This window comes from Malania oleifera, chromosome 12 (assembly GCF_029873635.1).
Source record: "Malania oleifera isolate guangnan ecotype guangnan chromosome 12, ASM2987363v1, whole genome shotgun sequence".
Lineage (NCBI taxonomy): Eukaryota > Viridiplantae > Streptophyta > Magnoliopsida > Santalales > Ximeniaceae > Malania > Malania oleifera.
The window spans coordinates 70,832,397-70,855,605 of NC_080428.1; the positions used below are offsets into that span (position 1 = coordinate 70,832,397).

The window sequence follows — 23,209 nt, forward strand, 5'->3', positions numbered from 1 at the left end:
TGCAAATGAGGGTATATATATATATATATATATATATATATATATATATATATATATATATAGACTCTATAAAAAAAATGACCATTGGGACATAGAGGGAATTATTAAATTTATTTAATAAGCTTTTAATTCAATTTATCTTTAATTAACCTCAGTTACCGCGGTTAAAATTTATGGCAACCCAAGAGTTTCAGTCGACCAAATTTGAGGCTCAGTCGACTATGGAATTTTTTGAACTGAGGTTTCGATCGACCGTAATAAGGCGATTTTGAACCCTCCGAGGTTCAGTCGACCAGAGCATGTTTAGTTGACCAAATTCAGACATTTGGTCGACTAGGTCAAATTTGAACTAAGATTTCGGCTGACTAGGGAGTTGGGAATTCCCCACGTGTCAATTCGGTCGACCATGCAGTTTAATTTCATTTAAAAAATGGTCAATTGAATAGTCAACCTGTTGACCCTCATATGTTCGGTCGACCAAAGATTCTATGTAGGTTTGAGTTTGGTCGACTGAACACACTTAAAGTGTTCATTTAACTCCTTTTTTTTTATCAGAAGTCACCCCTGTTCATATGGGTATAACTTTTAAGTTATGGGAGACTTGTCATATGATGTTTAGGGATCTAAGATTAGTCTACGACCTAGGCTTTTTAATTTAGCCTAAAAAACCTAGTGTCGGTCGACTGAAGTTTTTTTTATGGTCATTGATTTCCCTATGGTCATTTGAGCTTATAGTCCTACCATGCATGCCATGCATTAATTATTACAGACCCAAAGAAAAATAGAATGAAATACAATACAACTTGAAATAGACAAGAAACTTCATGCTCTGCTCCTTTGTAATTTCATGGATTGCGCTCAATGATGTGCGCATTCAAATACTTTTTGGCTTCCATTTCTCATTTGTCATCCGTACTTAGAAAGTTAAACTTGTTAATACATTTAGCACACAGATGAGATATTGTGGTTTGTCATAATCAAATTAGGAGTCAGAATTAAAAAATCAATAAAAACTGTCACTAATAATTGTCCATTTTTTAAGTATTAGTGAAGGTTTCAAAATCGTCACTAATAGTAGAGTATTAGTGACGGATTTCAAAAGCGTCACTAAAGCCCAAGTATTAGTAACGGTTTTGAAATTCATCACTAATACTATATTATTAGTGACACTTTTAAATTCATCACTAATACTCTACTATTAGTAATGATTTTGAAATTTGTCACTAATACTTTACTATTAGTGACGATTTTGAGTTGAACTAATGTAGAATTTATTGTGACTGTTTTAGGGTTTTTGTGATGGTTATAATTTGTCACTAATACTCTGTTATTAGTGACGCTTTTAGGATTTATCACTAATAAGTATTAGTAATTACAGTTATAGTGACTAATTCAAAACCATAACTAATAATCATAAAACCATCACTAATAGTATTAATGACGGTTTTGATCCTTCACTAATAACCTTATTTTTTGTAGTGTACACCAAACCATCTTCCATCTTTTTTTTTTCTTATTATTTAAAATTTTTGGGTCTCTACAAACATTGTTAACGGAGGTGTTAATAATGAGTTACGTTACTTCAGTGTTTACTGTTTAAGCGCCATTATTTTCCTAAGTTGCTTATTGTTTCCACTTATATTTGTTTGAATGACAATGAAAGTGTTTTGTTGGTGAATTATGGTAAACGTTAGGCTGATTAGTTAAACAAGAGGGCTTTAACTAGTGCTGCATGCTCCTTTCGCAAAGGTGTGAAATATTCGGCCCGTGACACATTGCATTGCATCCATTTGTACTCTCATAATTAAGTGACCATGGTTAATTGAATTTTTTGTCACCGTGTGATTGTGTGCATTAATTGATTACAATCTCAATCTGGGCATTCAATCTATTCAATAATTTATAAACAAGAATAAAATGATCCAAAGGTTGGTGTTTAAGCAAATACTTTTATTCTGCACAAACAAGGCAGTCTATGGTTTCCATGGTTTCTGTTGGGGCTGAGTTCATTAGACATGGTCTTTGCATTGAACAATAATGCATGTGTAATACCCAGAAAATAATAACCCGAAAAAAAAAAAATTAATTAATTAAAAAAAATTAATTAAAATTAAAAGTAATTATTGACTAGTTAATCAGTTAAATATTATTAAATTAATGTATTAAATAAACAAATAAATAAAATAGAAAAAAAATTATATTTAATTGAAATTATTTATTAGTAATTAATTAGTTAAACATGATTAACTTGAATTAGTTAATGTAAGTAAAATGGTGATTATATATATATATACATATATGAATGTATAAGGATAAGATATATATATATATATATATATATATATATATATATATAAGGATATGATATTTAAGTTTAAATAAGTAAAAAAAAAATAAAAAAAAAGGAAGCTAGAAGCTTCTTCAGATTTCAAATTGAAATCTGTTTCAGAGTTGCAGAGAGCTGCGCCCCCCCCCCCTTTGGAATTCTTCGTCGTCTCCGTGAATGCCTCTATCTCTATTGATAAACCTCCATTTATTTATTGATAAACCCTCACTTTTGGCGGAGGAATACCATGGTTACAAGATAATCAATGGGAGAAATAAAAGACAAAACTTTAAAGGCTTCCCAAAAAACAACACCAACATCCAGTCAAAAATAGGGTTATAAGTCCAAACAAACAAAACAAAACAAGGACCTACAAAACAAACCTTATGCAACAAAACAAACAAAAGATAAACAACATAAAGCATAAACTAATACCAACAGAAAATTAGCTAAATATACCTCATATAAGCCGTACCCATCTTTTCCAGTTTATACAAACCATTGATAACTTTAGGGAGATGATTACTATTTGTAAATAAACTATTCCTCCTCATAGCACTTTGTCGAGCCAAGACATCTGCCACTTTGTTCCCTTCTCTATACCAATTATTTATCGAAAAGTCTACTCCCTCCAATAAACCAATAAGTTGCTCCCAAAAATCCCACAAATACCACAAGGAGCACTTACTAGATCTTATCCAATTTACTACAATATTCGAATCACATTCAGTATCAATACTAGTATGTCCTAAATGTTTGCAAATCTTTATTCCCTCCAACACAACTCTCAATTCAGCTTCATTATTTGAATAAGAACCAAAATATTTTGAAAAATAAAAAACATAAGAACCTGTATGGTCTTTAAGGATGCCACCACCACCCGTCGGCCCTGGGTTCCCTAATCTATTCCTGTCCAAATTTAGTTTCAACCTCCCTTGCCTCAATTTTAGCCATCTCACACATTGCATAATTTTAATTCTTTTATTTACAATTTGCACTTCTAGATTCTGCAATATTCGGAAATCAACATCCTTTAACTGAGCCATTCCTGTCATGTTCTTGCTTAAAACCCCCACTCAATACTTAATGGACAGCCACACATCTGTACTACTCTCTAATTTCCCCTCTATTCTAGCCGCACATGTAACGACCCGAACAATAATGTTATTTAAATAATAAAGAGAAAGGGAAATGGGAATAGGGACAGAAGGAGGCAGTAGACTTCATTGACAAACGCTTCGCGTTCGTTGACGAGATCGCATTTTGGGTATAATAACTCAAAAATTTTTAATAGGCCTCGTTGACGAACACAGGGGTTTTGTTGACGAGAAGATACCGAGAGAGGATTTTTGAGAAGTCTGAAATTCGTCGACGATAGTGCAGATTCGTCCACAAACTTTCTACAGGACTCGTCGACGAGGTGACGTGGCTCGTCGATGAATCCCGTAGTATAATAGCCCTAAACTCAGTTTAATCACAGAAAATTCAACGCAACTTCCTCTCTCTCTCTCTCTCTCTCTCTCTCTCACACACACACACACACACACACACACACACTCTCTCTCTCTCTCTCTCTCTCTCTCTCTCTCTATCCTACGACCTCTCCTCCATCTCTCTTCGATTTCAGACCTGTTAGTCGCCAGATTGATTATCTGAGGCCACCACGACGCTCTTGGCGAAGTTCTCTCCAAGTTTACTGAAGCAGATCATCGGTGGAATCGAGTTGAATTTCTTCCCAAAATCAGGGTAAGGTCTTTTAGTCAGTTTTTGACCTTCTGACAGTTGTAGGAAATGTAGGCAAAGAAATAATGATATTTTGTTCTGCCGAATGTTATTTTCAGGGTGTTGAGTTGGAAGCCCTGTGAGTGTTAGACCAGTATACCATAGGGGCTTTCCAGTAGTCAAGTAGGGGAAACATGTTATGCTAGGAAACTCTTTTATGATTTTAGCATGAATTATATATTTTTATCAAATTACTATTTAGGTGATATATATATATTACAGTTTCCAAGACTTGATTATATTAGTATGTATTTGTGTGGTTTGAGTCGATAACAGAAATAGTACTATAATTATAGAATTTGTGAATACCATGTTTATAGTCTTTAACAGGAATACTATGATATTTGCATGATATAGAATGACGAATTTTTCAGTGAATAGTATACTCAAAAATATGCATTTTCAGCAATTCTAGAATAACATGTTTATCAGTACCATAACGCCCCAATATACAGATATTCAGACAGCAGTTCAGTTATAAAGAAAACATATTTTCAGTTAGCTTATTTAGAATTTCAGTTAAATTTTATGGGGTTATGGTTGTTTTAGAAACCACAATAAAAGCTGTATATTACAAATATCAGTTACCTATATAGTATCAGACCCTGATGGATCAGACAGCAGAACACGGTACCGTAGCTACAAATATTCAGTTTAGAGTGCAACCACTTTACTCAGATAGTAAGTGGTATGAGGTCGATCGTGCCCACGTCGGGACAGGCTCTCCATCAGATATGGATTGAGGGGGTCGATCAGACTGTCAGAGTTCAGTTGACCTACCCTGGTCGGCCAGTCAGGATAGGTCCCGCCTTCGGGCCTCACAACCCTATCATGAGGGGTTAAATCATGACATACAACCATCTAGGGGAGTTTTCTCAAATATTATAAGTATAAGTAGATTTTTCAGAAATAGTAGTATTAATACGAAAAGTAGTTTCATACAGATTGGCATGTTAAATAATATAGTTAATGGTTTTATTATACGTTATGTAATATCAGCATTTCTAGATTCAATTATTCATATTATTCCTAAATCATATTATTTTTCCTGACTATAGCTCAGTGGCCACACACTAGTAATAGCATTTGTCTTACTGAGCTTTGTCTTATCTCAGTGTTGAATTGTTTTCAGGTGAACCAGTTAGGCGAGCGGAGCAGGCTTGCAGGTAGAGGGGCTGTTGTACTGCCCTTTTTGAGAGTGAGTATTACTTTTTGGGTGACCAGTTTTGTAAACCCTTGGCATTAGAAAGGGTAATTTCGAGAGAAACAATGTTGTTTGTATATCATGGAATGATTTTACACTCTAGTATTGTATTATATGTGGACTATTTTTATATGATTGACCTTCCGCTGTTTAGGTTATTGTTGGATATTAAAATAGGGGAAAATAATTTTATTTTATTAGCAGGTTGTTTTAGTACATCTCCTTCTCCACAGCCTCCAAACTACTAAATAAAGAATCAAATCCATCAATGATCCTAATTGAGAAAATTTGGAAGCCCTATTAAACCACATTTAGACCCTTTCTTTCCAACTTTGTTGCCTCAGGAAAGGTAAACCTACCTCCACCGAAACCTTCCTCCAAACCTCAGTAGTAAGGTCTCCCTTTTTAACATACGCTCCATATCTTCTGGCTGCCTCATCTCACAACAATAACACGTTGAAGCAAGTGAAACCCCCACCTTTCTCACCTTTTCATCAACGCTTAAGCACTCAAAAGTGGCATTCCACATACAAATAACAATTTTCTTCGGTAACCATTTATTCCAAACCTATAACACCCTCAAAATTCTTATCATTATATATATCCATACTTAAGCAGCGGAAACACAAATCATACAACTATTTACATATATACTAAACAATACCAAAATCCAGTATATACAAACCATAACCATACAAAAATACTCCTCCAATATCATCTACTAAAAAATATCCACAACTTTATCAAAAATTCACTCTATAACTAGGGTAATCAAAATACTCTCTATCCGTGAGCCTGATCTACTCGCCTAATTGGCCCACCTGAAAAATGTTAAAGTAATGGGGTGAGTCGACACTTAGTAAGTGGAAATATGCTATTACTAGTATGTGGCAACTTAGTTAAGGATACTTTTAAATAGTACCTGAATTGTAATGCAATAAATAATCTGTAAAGCATATCTTTCTTTCTCAATTTAAAATATACTGTATCATCTATATTTTCTACTTTTCATACTGATAATATCATACTATACTCGTCATATACTGTAAAACTGTATACATATAAATAACTGTACTTTATCCTTGGGACTCTATACGTCATGATTTGACCTTTATGACAGGGTTGTGCTGCCCGTAGGCAGAACTTCATCTGGTCGGCCCTCCAGATAAGTCAATATACTCTACACTACCTCAGTCCGGTCAAACTGCATCCACTCCTAGGCTCGGGACTGGCTACTACCTCATCAAACCGGCCCCTTCCACTCAGTGAACTGGGGAGCTACAACCTCTCCGAGCACGACTGACGGTACCCACACACTATCTGAGATATGTGGTTGCATTCTATCTGTATATAGCAACGGTACCGTACTCTATATTCTATATCTATACTGTATCTGTCTGTAATCTTTCCACAGGGATCTGATACTATATACATATATACATATATACTCTTTTACTGTTTTCATCATGTTTCCAAAATTACCATAACGCTATCTTTCTGTACTGTAAATACTGTAATCTTTGTATACTGTATCTGTAGCATCTTGATGTTACCTCTGTATATCTGTCTGTATGCTCTGTCTATATACTCTGTCTATAAACTCTGTATGTTATGGTAATAGGAAACATGGCATGCTATAACTCTGTATATACTGTTCTGTATAAGGCTGTGATATATAAACTGATCTGAATAAAACTGTATACATGTATATGTATATATATATATATACATATATATATATATATATATATATATCTGTTTCAAGAAACCATTCGTGTAAAAAAAAATTGTATATGCATGTAAATTTCTCTGTGTAATCTTTGTGAGTATATATCTATGACTGTATATTCTGTATAACTCCATATACTGGGAAAAACTATATAAACTGTATATACTATCTATATCTGTGCATTCAGTATAGTATGATATACTATAAAAGTTATATAAGTTCATGATCACATGAAAATCTACTCAGGCCACACAAACAGTTAAACTCATATTCTGTAAATACTGTATAATAACTGGTATAAATATATATCTATGAAATATCTGATAGCATCATGAAAATTTCTAGCATAGCATATTTCCCTTACCTTAACTTTGAAAAGCCCCCTATAAAATTCTGGCTTTATACCCGCAGGATTCCTAACTCAATATCCTGAAAAGAAAATCCCCTAGAACAAAATATTAGTATTTTCTTACCTACAACATTTCTCATAACTGAGGGAAAGATAAATATTGAATAAAATACCTTACCTTGAGATTGAGACAAAATCCAATCCAAATTTTCCCATGATTAGCTCTGGCAGACTTGCAAAGAATTTTGCCAGGAGCGTCGTGGTAGCCTCAGATCTTCGATCCGGCGAGAAACAGACCTAGAAATGAAGAGAGAAGTGAGAGAGGGACGTTGAGAGAGAGACTTGCGTCATTTTCCATAAAAAATTTGGGTTAACCACTATTTATACTACGACCTTCGTCAACGAGATACGTCATCCTGTTGATGAATCTTTCAGTAATTTCATCGACAAACCTTGCTCCCTCGTCAACGAAATTCAGGCTGCCCTAAAACCTCTCTCGGTATTTTCTCATCGACGAGATGTGGCTTCGTCGATGAAGTCCCTTATGCATTCGTCGATGAATCCCCTGTATTCGTCGACAAAATCCTGTGCAAAATCCTAGATTGTTACATTCTCCCCTCCTTATAAAATTTTGTCCTCGAAATTTACTATCTGTATCTCCATCTATACATTCTATCATTCCATAAAGGAAAAAGGGTCAACTTATTTTATTACCTGCCCTCACTTGTGGCGGAGGAATACCGTGGTTACATTTACATTATGGGAAATTACACATATAAAACTAAAAACTATCTACTAACTAAAATCAATACATGTACCTGCTAAAGAAACCTATCTAACTATTATACTTTACCTGAGTACTTCTATACCTCTTGGAACAATTGCTGGTATCACTGTCTAATCTGCTCCTCAAGCTCCCAAGAAGCTTCCTCTATAGCATGATTCCTCCATAAAACTTTAACTAACTGTATTTCTTTAGTACGTAAAGTCTGCATCTTTCTATCCAAAATCTGTACTAGTACTGCTTCATATGCCAATGAATCCTTAAGCTCTATCTCTACATAGCTAATGATGTGGGATGGGTCTGGGACGTATTTCCTTAACATGGCAGCATGAAACACGTCATGAATACGAGCCAAAGCTGGCGGCAAAGCTAGCCTGTAGGCAACTGACCCTATTCTCTCAAGTATCTCAAAAGGGCCAATAAACCTAGGGCTCAACTTGCCCTTCTTTCCAAACCTCATAACTCCTTTTAGAGGAGCTATCTTCAAAAACACTTGATCTCCCACATCAAATTCCAACTCTCGGCGGCGAGTGTCTACATAGCTTTTCTGCCGATTCTGTGCTGTACTGATTCTTTCTTTAATTAATCAGACTTTGTCGAATGCCTGTTCTATTATCTCGGAACCCAAAACTTGCTTTTCACCTACTTCATCCCAGAAAAGAGGAGAAAGACATCTCCTGCTATATAATGCCTCGTAAGGCGCTATGCCAATGCTAGCTTGATAGCTATTATTGTAAGCAAACTCAACTAATGTCATAAATTGAATCCAACTGCCCCAAAATCAAGCACACAAGACCGAAGCATATCCTCTAGTGTCTGAATTGTCCTCTCAGTCTGACCATCTATCTGGGGATAAAAAATAGTGCTAAAAGCTAATTGCATACCCATAACCTCCTGAAAACTTTTCCAGAATTGTGAAGTAAACCGAGGATCTTGGTCCGAGACTATGGATACTAGTACTCCATGAACACGAACTATCTCCTAAACATATATCTCTGCCAATATGTCCATGGAATAACCAATTTTAATAGGGATGAAATGAGCGGTCTTCATCAGACGATCTATAACCACCAAAATCGTATTCAGTCCCTATCGTATTGGTGGCAACCCTGTGACTAAGTCCATCAAAACGTGGTCCTACTTCCACTCTAGAATAAACAATGACTGTAATTGTCCTACCGATCTTTGGTGCTCAACTTTAACCTGCTGACACGTCAAGAATTGCTAAACAAATTCAACTATCTCCCTCTTCATTCCACTCCACCAAAAATACTCTTGCAGGTCCCTGTACATTTTAGTACTGCCGGGGTGGCTTGTGTATAGGGATCTGTGAGTCTCCTCTAGTATAGTTCTCCTGATCTTAGTATCTACAGGAACACATAGCCTAGTACGAAATCGCAAAGCTCCATCATCTGATATGCTGAACTCCTCACCTTGACCATCACGTACTCTAGCCATCACCACTGCCAATTCTGCGTCATCACTCTGAGCTGCCTTGATCCTCTCATAAAGTGTAGGCTAAAACACTAGGCTGACAATAACTGTCTGAGGACTCTCCTCCACTAATTCTATGTTGAGCCTCTCCAAATCCACCATAATCGAGTGATGAATCTCCATAACTGCTAGTACGGATCCCCCTGATTTCCTGCTTAGAGCATCTGCCACTACATTTGCTTTTCCTGGGTGGTAACTAATCGTGCAATCACAGTATTTAATAAGTTATAGCCACCTTCTTTGCCTCATATTCAATTCTTTTTGAGTAAATAAATATTTCAAACTCTTATGATCCATGAAAATCTCGCACTTTCCACCATATAAATAATGCCTCTAGATTTTGAGAGCATAAACCACTGCAGCAAGCTTTAAATCATGGACACGATAATTCTTCTCATATTCTTTAAGGTGCGTAGACGCATATGCAATAACCCTGCCATGCTGCATCAACACACATCCAAGACCCTTCAAAGAGGCATCACTGTATATTACAAAACCGTCCTCCCCTGATGGAATAGCCAGTATTGGAGCTGAAACTAACCACTACTTTACCTCTTAAAAACTCCGCTCATAGTCATCTGTCCATTCAAATTTTACATGTTTCCTTGTAAGTCATGTTAACGGACCTGATAGCTTGGAGAAACCATCCACAAAATGCCGGTAATAACTTGCTAACCCCAGAAAACTCCTAACTTCCTGAACATTTCCCGGCCTTTCCCAACTCACCACTGCCTCTATTTTACTCGGATCAACTGATACTCCTGCTTCTGAGATCATATGACCAAGAAAAGTAACCTGCCTTAACCAGAACTCACATTTCTTGAATTTTGTATATAATTTCCTTTCCCTTAATACCTGCAATACCAGCATCAAATGATGCTTGTGCTCATCAAAACTCCTCGAGTAGACTAGTATATCATCAATGAACACAACCACAAACTGGTCCAAATACTGGTGGAACACCAGATTCATCAAATCCATGAAAACCACTAGTGCATTAGTCAACCCAAATGACATCACTAAAAACTCGTAATGCCCATACCTGGTATGAAAAGCGGTCTTCGAAATGTCCTCTGCTTTAACTTTTATCCGATGGTAACCCGACCGCAGGTCAATTTTAGAGTAAACCTGGGTCCCCTGAAGCTGATCAAATAAATCATCGATCCTAGGAAGAGGATATTTATTCTTAACTATCAGTTTATTTATCTCCCTATAATCAATGCATAATCTCATGGTTCCATCTTTCTTTTTCACGAACAAAACTAGCGCTCCCCAGGGCGACACACTAGGCCTGATGAAACCTTTATCCTATAATTCCTGTAGCTGATCTTTCAGTTCTTTCAACTCGACTGGAGCCATACGGTACGGTGCTTTAGATACTGGTGCTGATCCCGGCAACAAGTTTATAGCAAACTCAATCTCATGATCTGTTGGAAAACCAAGCAATTCTTATGGAAATACATTTGGGAATTCCCTCACTATTGGTATGTCAGCTTGTCCGGATTCTTCTTTTGGAAATTATTTTATGTATGCGACATACCCCTAACAACCATCCTGTAGTAGTCTCCTCACCTGAATAGCCGACACCAACTGTGGCGAGGCACACACACATGAACTCGTAAATCTAAATTCTAGCTCACTCGGGGGGTCTGAAAATTACTTCTTTATGATGACAATCTATACTAGCATGATAAATAGCTAACCAATCCATACCCAGTATCACATCAAATCCCTGCATATCCAGGACCACAAGATCGGCTAAAAGCACTCTCTCTTGAATACTTACTGGAAAATTCCGAAGTACCCTTCTACATCTAACCACAGATCCCATCGGCGTACCCACATACAATTCTATATCTAATGGTTGTGTCTCTATTCCAGCTATCTTCACATATCCCGCCGATATCAAAGAGTGGGTAGCACCTGTATAAAAAAAAACAATCATTTCATATGGTAAAGCAGTAAGAGTACCTATGACCACGTATCCAGTCGTCTTAGCATCTCCCGGTGTCAACACATAGACCCTCGCCGGTGCAGTGTTCCTCTGCTGACCACCGCGGGGTGCCTGATATCCACCTCTAAATGGTCTGGGAGCCTGTGCATAATTCGATAGCATCTGACATGATCGAGCCATATGATCGGGCCTCCCGCATCGATAACAAACATTTTCCCCCAGTCGGCACTCGCCAGGATGTCTCCGTCCTTATCTAGGAAAAATGGCAGGAAGCTGTTCGCCCTGAAATCCCCTATGCTCTACCATCTGTCTCTGGCCTCTGCCAAATCTACCTCCTCTCCAAGGGCCTCAGCTGGGACTTGCCTGAAAACTTGAGGGCGCAACCCTCTTCTTCTGACTCTGCATCTCCGTCTCTCTAGATAGACTCTCCTCCGCTATAGTGGCTCTGTCAACCAATTTTGCAAAATCCTGAATCCTTAGTACCGCCACCTGCCTATAAATGTCTCGTCTTAGGTTCCTCTCAAACATTCTAGCCTTCTTCACTTCATCGGGGACAATATATGGGCATAAATGAGAGAGCTCAATAAATCTCGTCGCATGCTGCGGGACAGTCAACGACCCCTAAGACAGACTTAGGAACTCTTGTACTCGAGCATCTTTGACTGAAGCAGGATAATATCTATCAAAGAACATATCCCTAAATCGGGCCCATGTCATCCGCACTGGTATAGCCCTCTGCTCCTCCAACAACCTGGTGGCTGCCCACCATCTCTCGCCCTCCCCTTCCAGCCTATACGTAGTATACATAAATCTCTGTTCATCGGTGCAGTGGAGTATTATCAGAATCTTATCTACCTCCTGCACCCAGTTCTCCGCATCTGAAGGATTAGTCGCTCCAGAAAAAGCTGGCGGATTCATCTTCATAAATTTCTCTATGGTACATCCCTGAGCTGAGGATGAACCTCCTTGCTCTCTAGAACTCCGTGCTATCTCAGCCATGACCTACTGAGCCACACTATGTAGCACAGCATCTGAATCCCCACCTGTTGCGCCAGAAGGACCAGCACCATCATCCCCACTAGCGTGAGTGCTATTGCCTCATGGGTCCATCCTGCAAACATATAGAACACTCTTTCAAAATTCCATCTTCCTACAGACCCAACATATTCAACTAAAACTCCAAATCCTCTATTAACTATCCCTCCCGATCCTAACTCCAAAATCCATTCCTACAACCCAAACATATAACTCATTGACAGTTTACTATGGTTTTCCTGAAATCGTCACCTCAGGAAAAACATAGAAACAATCACGAAATCCTGTATCCAAATCACAGAATAAAACCTCAAATCTTTTTCCTATATTCTGATATTATTTTTCGCTGCACTCTAGAGTCTACAGAACCTAGCAACCTAGGCTCTGATACTAAAATGTAACACCCTCAAAATTCTTATCATTATATATATATCCATACCTATGTAGCGGAAACACAAATCATACAACCATTTACATATATACTAAACAATACTAGAATACAATATATACAGACCATAGCCATACAAAAATACTCCTTTAATATCATCTACTCAAAAATATACACAACTCTGTCAAAAACTCAACCTATAACCAGGGTAATCAAAATACTCTCTATCCGCAAGCCTGATCTGCTCGCCGAACTGGCTCACCTGAAAAATGTTAAAGTAATGGGATGAGTCGACATTCAGTAAGTGGAAATATGCTATTACTAGTGTGTGGCAACTAAGTTAAGGATACTTTTAAATAGTACCTAAACTATAATGCAATAAATAATCTGTAAAGCATATCTTTCTTTCTCAATTTAAAATATACTGTATCGTCTGTATTTTCTACTTTTCATACTGATAATATCATACTATACCCATCATATACTGTAAAACTATATACATATAAATAACTGTACTTTCTCCCTAGGACTCTGTACGTCATGATTTGACCCCTCATGACAGGGTTGTGCAGCCCGTAGGCAGGACTTCATCTGATCGGCCCTCCAGATAAGTCAATATACTCTATACTACCTCAGCCCGGTTAAACTGCATCCACTCCTAGGCTTGGGACTGGCTACTACCTCGTCAAACCAGCCCCCTCCACCCAGTGAACTGGGGAGCCGCAACCTCTCCGAGCATGGCTGACTGTACCCACACACTATCTGAGATGTGTGGTTGCACTCTATCTGTATATAGCAACGGTACCGTGCTCTATATTTTATATCTTTACTGTATCTATCTGTAATCTTTCCACAGGAATAGATACTATATACATATATACATATATACTCTTTTACTATTTTCATCATGTTTCCAAAATTACCATAACACTATCTTTCTGTACTGTAAATACTGTAATCTCTATATACAGTATCTATAGCATCTTGATGCTACCTCTGTATATCTGTCTGTATGCTCTGTCTATATACTCTGTCTGTAAACTCTGTCTATATACTCTGTCTGTAAACTCTGTATGTTATGGTAATAGGAAACATGACATGCTATAACTCTGTATATATTGTTCTGTATAAAGTTGTGATATATATACTGATCTGAATAAAACTGTATACATGTATATGTGTGTGTGTATATGTATATATATCTGTTTCATGAATCCATTCGTATAAAAAAATTGTATATGCATGTAAATTTCTCTGTATAATTTCTGTGAATATATATCTATGACTATATATTCTGTCTAACTCCATATACTGGGAAAAACTATATAAGTTGTATATACTATCTATATCTGTGTATTCAGTATAGTATGATATACTATAAAAGCTATATAAGTTCATGATCACATGAAAATCTACTTAGGCCACACAAGCACTTAAACTCATATTCTGTAAATATTGTATAATAACTGGTATAAATATATATCTATGAAATCTCTGATAGCATCATGAAAATTCCTAGCATAGCATATTTCCCTTACCTTAACTTTGAAAAGCCCCCTATAAAATTTTGGCTCAATACCTACAGGGTTCCTAACTCAACATCCTGAAAATAAAATCCCCCAGAACAAAATATCAGTATTTTCTTACATACAACATTTCTCATAACCGAGGGAAAAGTAAATACTGAATAAAATGCCTTACCTTGAGATTGAGACGAAATCTAACCCAACTTTTCCAACTATCAGCTCCGGCAGACTTCTAAAGAACTTCGCCAGGAGTGTCGTGGTAGCCTTAAATCTTCGATCCGGCGAGAAATAGGCCTAGAAAAGAAGAGAGAAGTGAGAGAGGGACGTAGGGAGAGAGAGGAGAGGTTTCTTGTGTGGTTTTCCATAAAAAAATCCGGGTTAGCCACTATTTATACTATGGCCTTCGTCGACAAGACATGTCATCTCGTCGACGAATCTTTCAGTAATTTCGTTGATGAACTTTGCTCCCTCGTCGATGAAATTCAGGTTGCCCCAAAACCTCTCTCGGTATTTTCTTGTAGACGAGATGTGGCTTCGTCGACGAAGTCCCTTATGCGTTCGTCAACAAATTTGCTGTATTCGTCGACGAAATCCTGTGCAAAATCCTGGGTTGTTACAAAACCCACTTTGCCCAATCAAATTTTGAAACTCTAAGTTTGATAACATCCAATGCAGACTTTGTATTAAAGCAACCATCATTTTCCGGGAGACATAACAGTATGTCCGAAAATTTTCTAAGATTTCTCACCTTTTCCATCACTTCTTCCGCTTTATCATACCCTAGAATCCTCTACAAATTTTCCATAACCCACGTATTATATCAACCAAATTTTTTAATTTGATATGTGAATGTCCATCATCTAGATAATCTGCAAACAAAGGTCCCGAATCTAGAAACTTATCATACCACAATTTTACATCTCCTTCTCTAACCTTCCACTTAGATTTACTTAACAGTTAAGACATACCTTGTAGAACTTTTCTCCAAAAGGAAGAATCCGGTCCATGATGTCTACAAAGAGTAATATGTCCTCCTTTCACATATTTAGCTTTAAAAAATCTAGCCCATAAAGAATTTTGTGTTAATAAATGCCAACCAAACTTCATGAACAAAGATCGTTGCACTTCCGAAATGTCCCTTACTCCTACGCCCCTCCTCCTCCATAGGAACATACAATTTCTTTCAAGCCTTCTATTTCATTTTTTTCTTTTCCATACTTAAATCCCCAGAAAAATGAAGCAAACATACCTTATATATTTTTTATCACCAGTTTCGAGACATTTAGAATAACTAACAGATGCAATGACATACTCGAAAGCATATGTCTCAACAAAACTAGACGACCTCCTTGAGACAACAATCAACTTTTCCAACCCTTAACTCTCTTAATGATTTTTTGAATTTAAAGGTTAAAATGACAGCCCTTTAATTTACCATCCACTATCGGCACATCCAAATACGTAAAAGGAAATTTACTTTCAATAAAACCAGTCTCTTGAAGAATTTCTCCCTTCCTCTGAACACCCAACTTCTTTGAGAAAAAAAATAGCTGATTTATCTTTATTCACCCTTTGGTCAGTTCAGTTTTCATACTCCTTAATCATCTCCATTAATTGTCTAACATATTTTTTTCTAGCATTAACAAATATAACATCATCATCCGCATACATGAAATGCGATATAATAGGTGTACCACACGGATGTGCAAACGGTAAAATCCGCTTCTCAGACAACCTTTTTTGAATTAATTTAGAAAGAACTTCTTTCATAATGATGAAAATATACGGCGACAACGAATTCTCTTGCCTTAACCCTCTTTTTGACTTGAAGAAATCTCTATAAGTGTTATGCATCATGAGAGAAAATCATGGAATAGAAATACAATTTCTGAATCAACTTACAAAATCAATCTGAAAAACTAAGAGCATGGAAAATCTGATCTACCACCTGTCACTTCATTGAATCATACGCTTTACTCATATCAAACTTTAACATTATATTCTAAATTGTTATTATTCTTAATGGGAGAAATATGGGGCTTGTACTAGCAACTGCACAGTGAAGATGCTGAAACCTAAATCCAACACAGAAAAGGCGCAAAAAAAGACGACCGCGTCTGGCGGAAAAGCCGAATGAACGATCCAGGTTTAGAGATTGACTATAATCTGTCACAAATTTGCTTCCGACGGTCCATAGAGGTAGATGTGTCCAATCAAGGAATTTGAATCCTATACCCTTCACGTTTTAAAAATTGTCCCAGTACCGCCACCAAGCCCTTATAAAAAGGCCTCACCACCATGTCCACAAATTCCAACCCAAAGTCCTCAAACCACATACGAAATTTAGCCAGAAGATTGCTCTCTTCTTTAACTACATTTCCTGGTTTTCCAGAAAAGCAGAATGGGAGCAAACATGTCAGACTTCCAGTACACCAACGGAAATATGCAGCCAACGATCAGCACGTCGCCCATTATTGAATTCCATTCCTCCGCCCAGTGGAAGGCTCATTTCAATGCCTCCAAAGAATCTAACAAACTGGTACCATTTTCGATTGCTAAGTGCAACCTTCCTAAAAATTGTTTCCCTTTTAGCATGGTCATTTGTTCAAAACAGGCAGATGACCTTTACTTCGGTTCACTAATCGGTCTTAAAATTTTTTCTGAAGATGGTGATCGACTTCACGGCAACATGGTGCGGGCCTTGTCGCTTCATGGAGCCAGCCTTTAAGGAGTTTGCATCCAAATATGGGGACGTAGAGTTCATCAAGATCGATGTGGATGAGTTGATGGTATTGCTCTTCGCCTTTACTGGAATTCTACAGCTGACTGTTAATTTCTCTGACTGTTTTTATTCTTCTGAAATTCTTGGACATGTTGAATGGCAAACTCTGATCAATTTTCGGGTCGATGAAAACAGGATGTGGCGCAACAGTTTCAGATTCAGGCAATGCCAACATTTTTGCTGATTAAGAATGGACAAGTGGTGGATAAGGTAGTGGGGGCCAAAAAGGATGAACTTAAGCAGAAAATTGAGAAGCACAGGATGAATGATCCAATGAACCAAGCATTCAACTATGAATTCAGGCAGCAAATCGTGAGGCCATACTATGCGTAATGCATTTTGAGGCTTGGGATAATAATATATATCGATTCCAGTAGGATGACCAAACAAGAGGAGAAAAGAAGGGAAGAATGTGATGGTGACAACCATTGATACCTATTTATTTATCAAAATAAGACCATTCCCTTGCTTTATTATTCTTATTTGTTTACTGTGTTTGTAACTCCCAATGTCAATGTATTTGACTCAAAATAAAGTTGCCATGTTTTAATCTCTCTCTCTCTCTCTCTCTGCAAACCCCAAATGCAAAACTCCTCCAAATGTACTACTCATCAAGCTTTCACAACCAAGGTTGCCACCACTAAATGTTCTAAACACTGATGAATATGGAAGCAAAGAACATCATTATTCTCAATTTTTTTTTGTAAGCCTATGGGTTGACATTAAATTGTAACATAAAAAAAAAAAAACCAAAAAAAAGGCGGAGAGAGGGAGTGAGAGAAGGTGTGATCACCATAGGTTGACATCCAAAAGCATTTCAAATTTGTTTTATATATACAAAGCATCTCTTTATTTCATTTTGTCCATATAGTTTTACAAAAGCTTCCTTACTCATTTGCTATACCTTAAAGCTTTGTACTGCTTGTCTACAGTTCTGAATAAAGTTCATCAAAATTGATTCTGTTAAAAAATTGGTGCTATTGCCGTTTTGTTCTATTTGTACTGGATTCCAGTTGACAATATTTCTTTTGCTTTTTTTTTTTTTTTCCGGCATTTATGGACATCTGTTTGTTGGAAAGAAACGGGACTTACCGAAAAAGTGCAAAAGTATAACCTAAAGTTATTTCTTTCCCAATTAATAAAATCATTTCTTACGATATGACAATAGTTTGAGTAGCACAAAATTCAGTCAAAAAATAATCACAAATATATATCAATCACACAAGATACAATTTTACATGAAAACCCCCTTCAAATCAAAGGGTAAAAACTACAGGACTTAAGAGTCAACTCAAAAACTTTACTATAATAAAAGTGTTGGTATAAGATCTCAAGTTTTAGCTATCACAACGAGTACATAACCCTATTTTTAGCTAGCAACAAGAGGTCTTAAAAATCAAAGGGGAAAGTTAAGAATTTCACCAAAAATATGGTTAATGTTCAAACCCAATATCTGACATTATAGTGCTTAGACGACCAATCCAACTGTTCAAAATCAGATTATATGAGTCTTCTATCTGTTGACAAAAAAGTAGATTGATCGGACCACAGATGACCCTCTAATCGTCGGTTGATCAAAACTACGCACTATTGTAGAACCCATATTTTCTTAAAATGCTTACTGCTCAAAAGCCAATATCTGACGCTACAGTACTTGGATGACCAATCCAACCATTCAAAATCAAAATCTATGAGTATTCTACCTACTGACAAAAAATAAGCTCGATCAGACCACGGATGACCACTTTTGCAAAAACCCAGATTTTCTCAACATGGTTTTCCCTCTTTTTGCCACACACTCTCTCTAATTTTTCTGATGAAATTCTATAAGGCCAACCCTAATTTTCTTTGCTTAAATATGGTGTAAAAATGTCTTTAAAAAAGCCCAACAAAGAGCTCAAAGAAAATGAGTAAAGGGTTAAATGAGTTTCTCCACATATAAGGGATACCCAAATAAAAAAAATCTCCCCCACCCAACTATGTGAAGTTGAAAGAGGACAATTTACTTTTTGTATCTTCTTGCTGTACTCTCTAAAACCCCCATAATATAACTGTGCTAACCTTTGTCGTACCGTGGTGTCCTTGTAGATTCTTGCTGCCGTGTTTCGAGCCTGGCAGTCTCAGCACCACCCCATTTGAGAACAGTAGAGATGAAAACAGAATGCAGCACAAGATGACAGGCCGCAATTCAGCAGAGACCAAACCGGAGACCACGTCTTTGTAACGTCTCTCTGTAAATGTATTTGCTTTCTTGTGTTAAAATGGATACTGGATTATAACGGTCACCATTGGTGTCATCAACAGAGACGTCAGTGTATAGCTCCCTGTGCGTCTTATGTCGAGAATAATTCCCCACTTAATAATACGAGCATTTGCTTCATAAGCCTGCAGCGCCCATTTGTCTAAATGACCCAGTAATATAGCCTTGGCATATTGTTAAATAAATAAAATATATATTCCGGAATTATATTGAAAGAGAAGATTACAAGGGCATATATATACAATAACTCATAACTGAATTTAACAACTCAAGAATCAAATAATAACTTTAACTAAACAATTAACTAAACTAACAAATCAAGAATAATAACAAATCATCTATTAACACGCCCCTCAAGATGGAGATGGTGAATAAAAATTCAACATATCCATCTTGTGTAGAAGATGTCAGAGAAATTGCTTTGCAGATATTGAGAGGAAGAGTTGGCGTCAACATTGGCAAGAGAGGAGCATGGTCAGTGTAATTCTAATTATAGACACTCAAAAGGAGTTGAAAGACACTCCAAGTTATATGAAGCTTTAAATAGCTTGAGACACAGTTCCGTTGCAAACTGGAGGTACAATGCAACCACACATGTGAATCAGTGTGGGTATCGAGATAGTCAACTTGCAGGAGTGTGGGGCCACTGGTGAAATAATGGACTAGGTGGGGCAGTCAGACTATATACGTGATGCTTGACAATGCCTGCACGAACAGGGCTCTGTCAGAGTTTATCTCTGCCCAACTCATGCCGCGAGGTAATTAAACATATTTATGAAGTTCCAAAGCTGGTCATTGTCCTAAATTTTCATATTCATGATTTAAAAATTAAAATGGGTAAAGTCACAAGGTTGAGTACCGTGTGAAGGGATCGTATTGTGTATGGGCTTGTACCCTACCCTAACCTCGAGAACTCTCGCTTGTAATGATGTTGAATTATGTTTATATATCTCATATAGTACAGTATTGTGAATGTGATATTGTGCAACTATTTCTAATTGGAATAAACTCATGTAGTCACGTGCTGATGTAATATCTTCCACCTTACTGAGAAGTGTCTCACTCCAATCTAACAACCTTTGTTTCAGGTCCTACAGGATGTCGGTCCTAGTCTTCTAGAGGGACTTTGGCGCGTAGAGTCTTGTTAGTAGACGTAAGTTTTTGTATCAACACTGAGTTGTTAGTTTGGTTGAGTGTAAGGAGATGTAATACAGTTTATGTTTTAAGTATGGATCTTATATACTGAAGGATAAAAATAGAACCCTGGTATATGTCTAATAGAATCCCGTAAGAATGTTTATGTTTTCCGCTATGCATGAATACACATTTGTATGAGATACACCCGTTTGTCCCTATTTAGGGCAGGTTGTTTATATATGTTTATCAGATATAGGTATAACGTATATGCAGTAGCACTCTGGGTTCGTATAAAGGGCTGAGGCATTGCAAATATGCTTTTAGAGTGGTGATCTTTCAGGAATCAAGTATTAAAAAGTTCAAGATCAAGTAATCAAAAGAGTATATTGTAAACCTACAAACAAGTGATTCAAACAAAGCTCATATCAAAGTTTGACAAAGCTCAAATCAAATTCTGACAAATACTATGAGAGCTCAAAAAATGTTGAAGCTCAAGATAAGATGAACTCTAAGCAAGGACGTACATGAAGACTTCAATAATTGAACGTCTTAAAGTCTTAAGGAACTCTTATGTAAGTACTTCAATTTAAAGTTCAATATGAATTGAAGCTCTTTAAGAATAATAAAGACCTAGAGACCTATTTTTAAGACCTTGAGAAATGTTTTTCAAAGTTATAAATTAAAAGGCCCAAAAAGCAAAAAGAGTTTTTGAAATAAAAGTCTTAAAAAACAAGTTTTTCAAATGCTCATGCGCCTAACCTAAAACAGACAAGCGACTGACCTTTTATGTTTTTTTAAGCTTGGTAGACAGAAGGGTGCCAGGCACCTCAACTTACCTTGGCAGGCGCCTGGCCTTGACAACTGAGGCGACTGACCTTGTTTTGCCAGGTGACTGACTGTACACTGACTTTTTAAATAACTGAATTTGATCTAGATAGGCACCTGACCCTTTTAAGATAGGCGACTACCATTCGAAACTTTTTTAAAAGTTCAGTGCGGGGAAGTTTCTAAATTTGGTTTTTTGGATTCCAAACTTCGTGCAAACTTGGGAAACACTCCAAGTAAACTTGGGAAACAAGGAATACACTTTTTAAACTTTATATATAGCCCCCAAGACAAAGATTTTAAAATACCAAGAAATTATTTAGTAATTAAATACTCTCAAGTGTTTTTGATTCTCAAGGGCTATCTTGTTCACAAATTGTTGATATTTTCTATTGATTTTTTTTTTTTCTGAAATTCTCACACTGAAATTGAGCATAAATTCTGAATCTTTCAATCATAAAAAGATCATACTGATGATAAGTTTAATTTAAGCTTCAATTTCATTGCATATTGATACTTACTTTGAAGTATACACTGTGCTTAAAATTGTACTAATCTACTCTTTTAAGAGTGTCATTGTACACCAAATTGTTTCTTGTTTCTTTTGTAGTTTTTGACGGTTCAAGGTTGATTGAATCGTTGTACCGAGCGTGAGGTATCGTTTGGAGAGGGGGCTCCACCCTAAAGGAGGGATTATAACGGTTTGTTTTGCCCGCAAAGGAACGTTATAGTGGAATCCTTAGGTAGTGTTGCTTAAGATGAGGACGTAGGCTGGGTATAAGCCGAATCTTGTAAAAAACTCGGTCTCACTCTCTTTCCCTAAACTCTCTTTAATTTTTTGCACATATATAACTGCGTGGATGTTTGTTTCAATTATATAAATTGTATGGATTGGATATTTAATAAACCAAAAATTAATTTGACTTTGAGATTGCGGAAACCAAATGGGACTACGTTGGTTGATCAATATTTTTTGTGGAAACCATAAGGGAGTACGTTGATTGATTAATACCAAAAATTCATTAATTGAAAGTTTATTTAAAATTTGAGTTTTCGAAAAGTGTTGGAATTTTCAATTGTGCGAATCTTGTTGAGTGGATTGAATTATTCAAAAGTTGAACGCATTACATTGTGAATCATTGGTTTGTGTTGATTGAATCAATCTATTGGTTGGGTGTTAATTGACATTACTGCAAGATCAAGTTGATTTACTCATTCTTAAAGTTTTAAAAGTGAATACTTATTTCTAGATGATATTGTAATTCAAATCATTCTTGTTTGAGTACTAAACTTAGAATAAGTTGAGAATCTATACAAAGAGTTAAAAGAAACGTTTATAACCCAATTCACCCCCCCTCTTGGGACTACACCTTAGTTTTCATGAAGGTTGAACCTAGGACATTGTGGTAGTGTCTGATCGTCAATTCAGGTAAGATTTTAACTTTATTGGCCATCGGTAATTCAAAACTGTTGACGGTTTTCCTGAACTCCACAAAACCGTCGACGGTTTGGTCTACACCAAACCAAATTCTCTTTTATTATTATTATTATTATTATTTCGGGTCTATAGAGTTACAGTGCTTGGAAGACTAATCCGACTAATTAAAATTAGAGTCTATGAGTTTTCTACCTAC

General features: G+C 36.6%; 1 protein-coding gene across 1 annotated transcript; it reads left to right on the plus strand.

The window, feature by feature from the left end:
- The first annotated feature begins 16,854 nt into the window (after window positions 1-16,854).
- LOC131144509 (thioredoxin H2-like) lies at window positions 16,855-17,905 on the plus strand. Its single transcript, XM_058093207.1, has 3 exons — window positions 16,855-17,110; window positions 17,238-17,360; window positions 17,489-17,905. The coding sequence occupies exons 1-3, from the start codon at window positions 16,973-16,975 to the stop codon at window positions 17,684-17,686; spliced, it is 459 nt and encodes a 152-aa protein (XP_057949190.1). The 5' UTR covers window positions 16,855-16,972; the 3' UTR covers window positions 17,687-17,905.
- The last annotated feature ends 5,304 nt before the right edge of the window (window positions 17,906-23,209 follow it).

Coding starts and splice junctions, on each gene's coding strand:
- LOC131144509 (XM_058093207.1), top strand. CDS start 16,973: ATGGGAGCAAACATGTCAGACTTCCAGTACACCAACGGAAATATGCAG. Junction 17,111..17,237: donor CCAAAGAATCTAACAAACTG/GTACCATTTTCG, acceptor TTTTTTCTGAAG/ATGGTGATCGACTTCACGGC. Junction 17,361..17,488: donor TCGATGTGGATGAGTTGATG/GTATTGCTCTTC, acceptor CGATGAAAACAG/GATGTGGCGCAACAGTTTCA.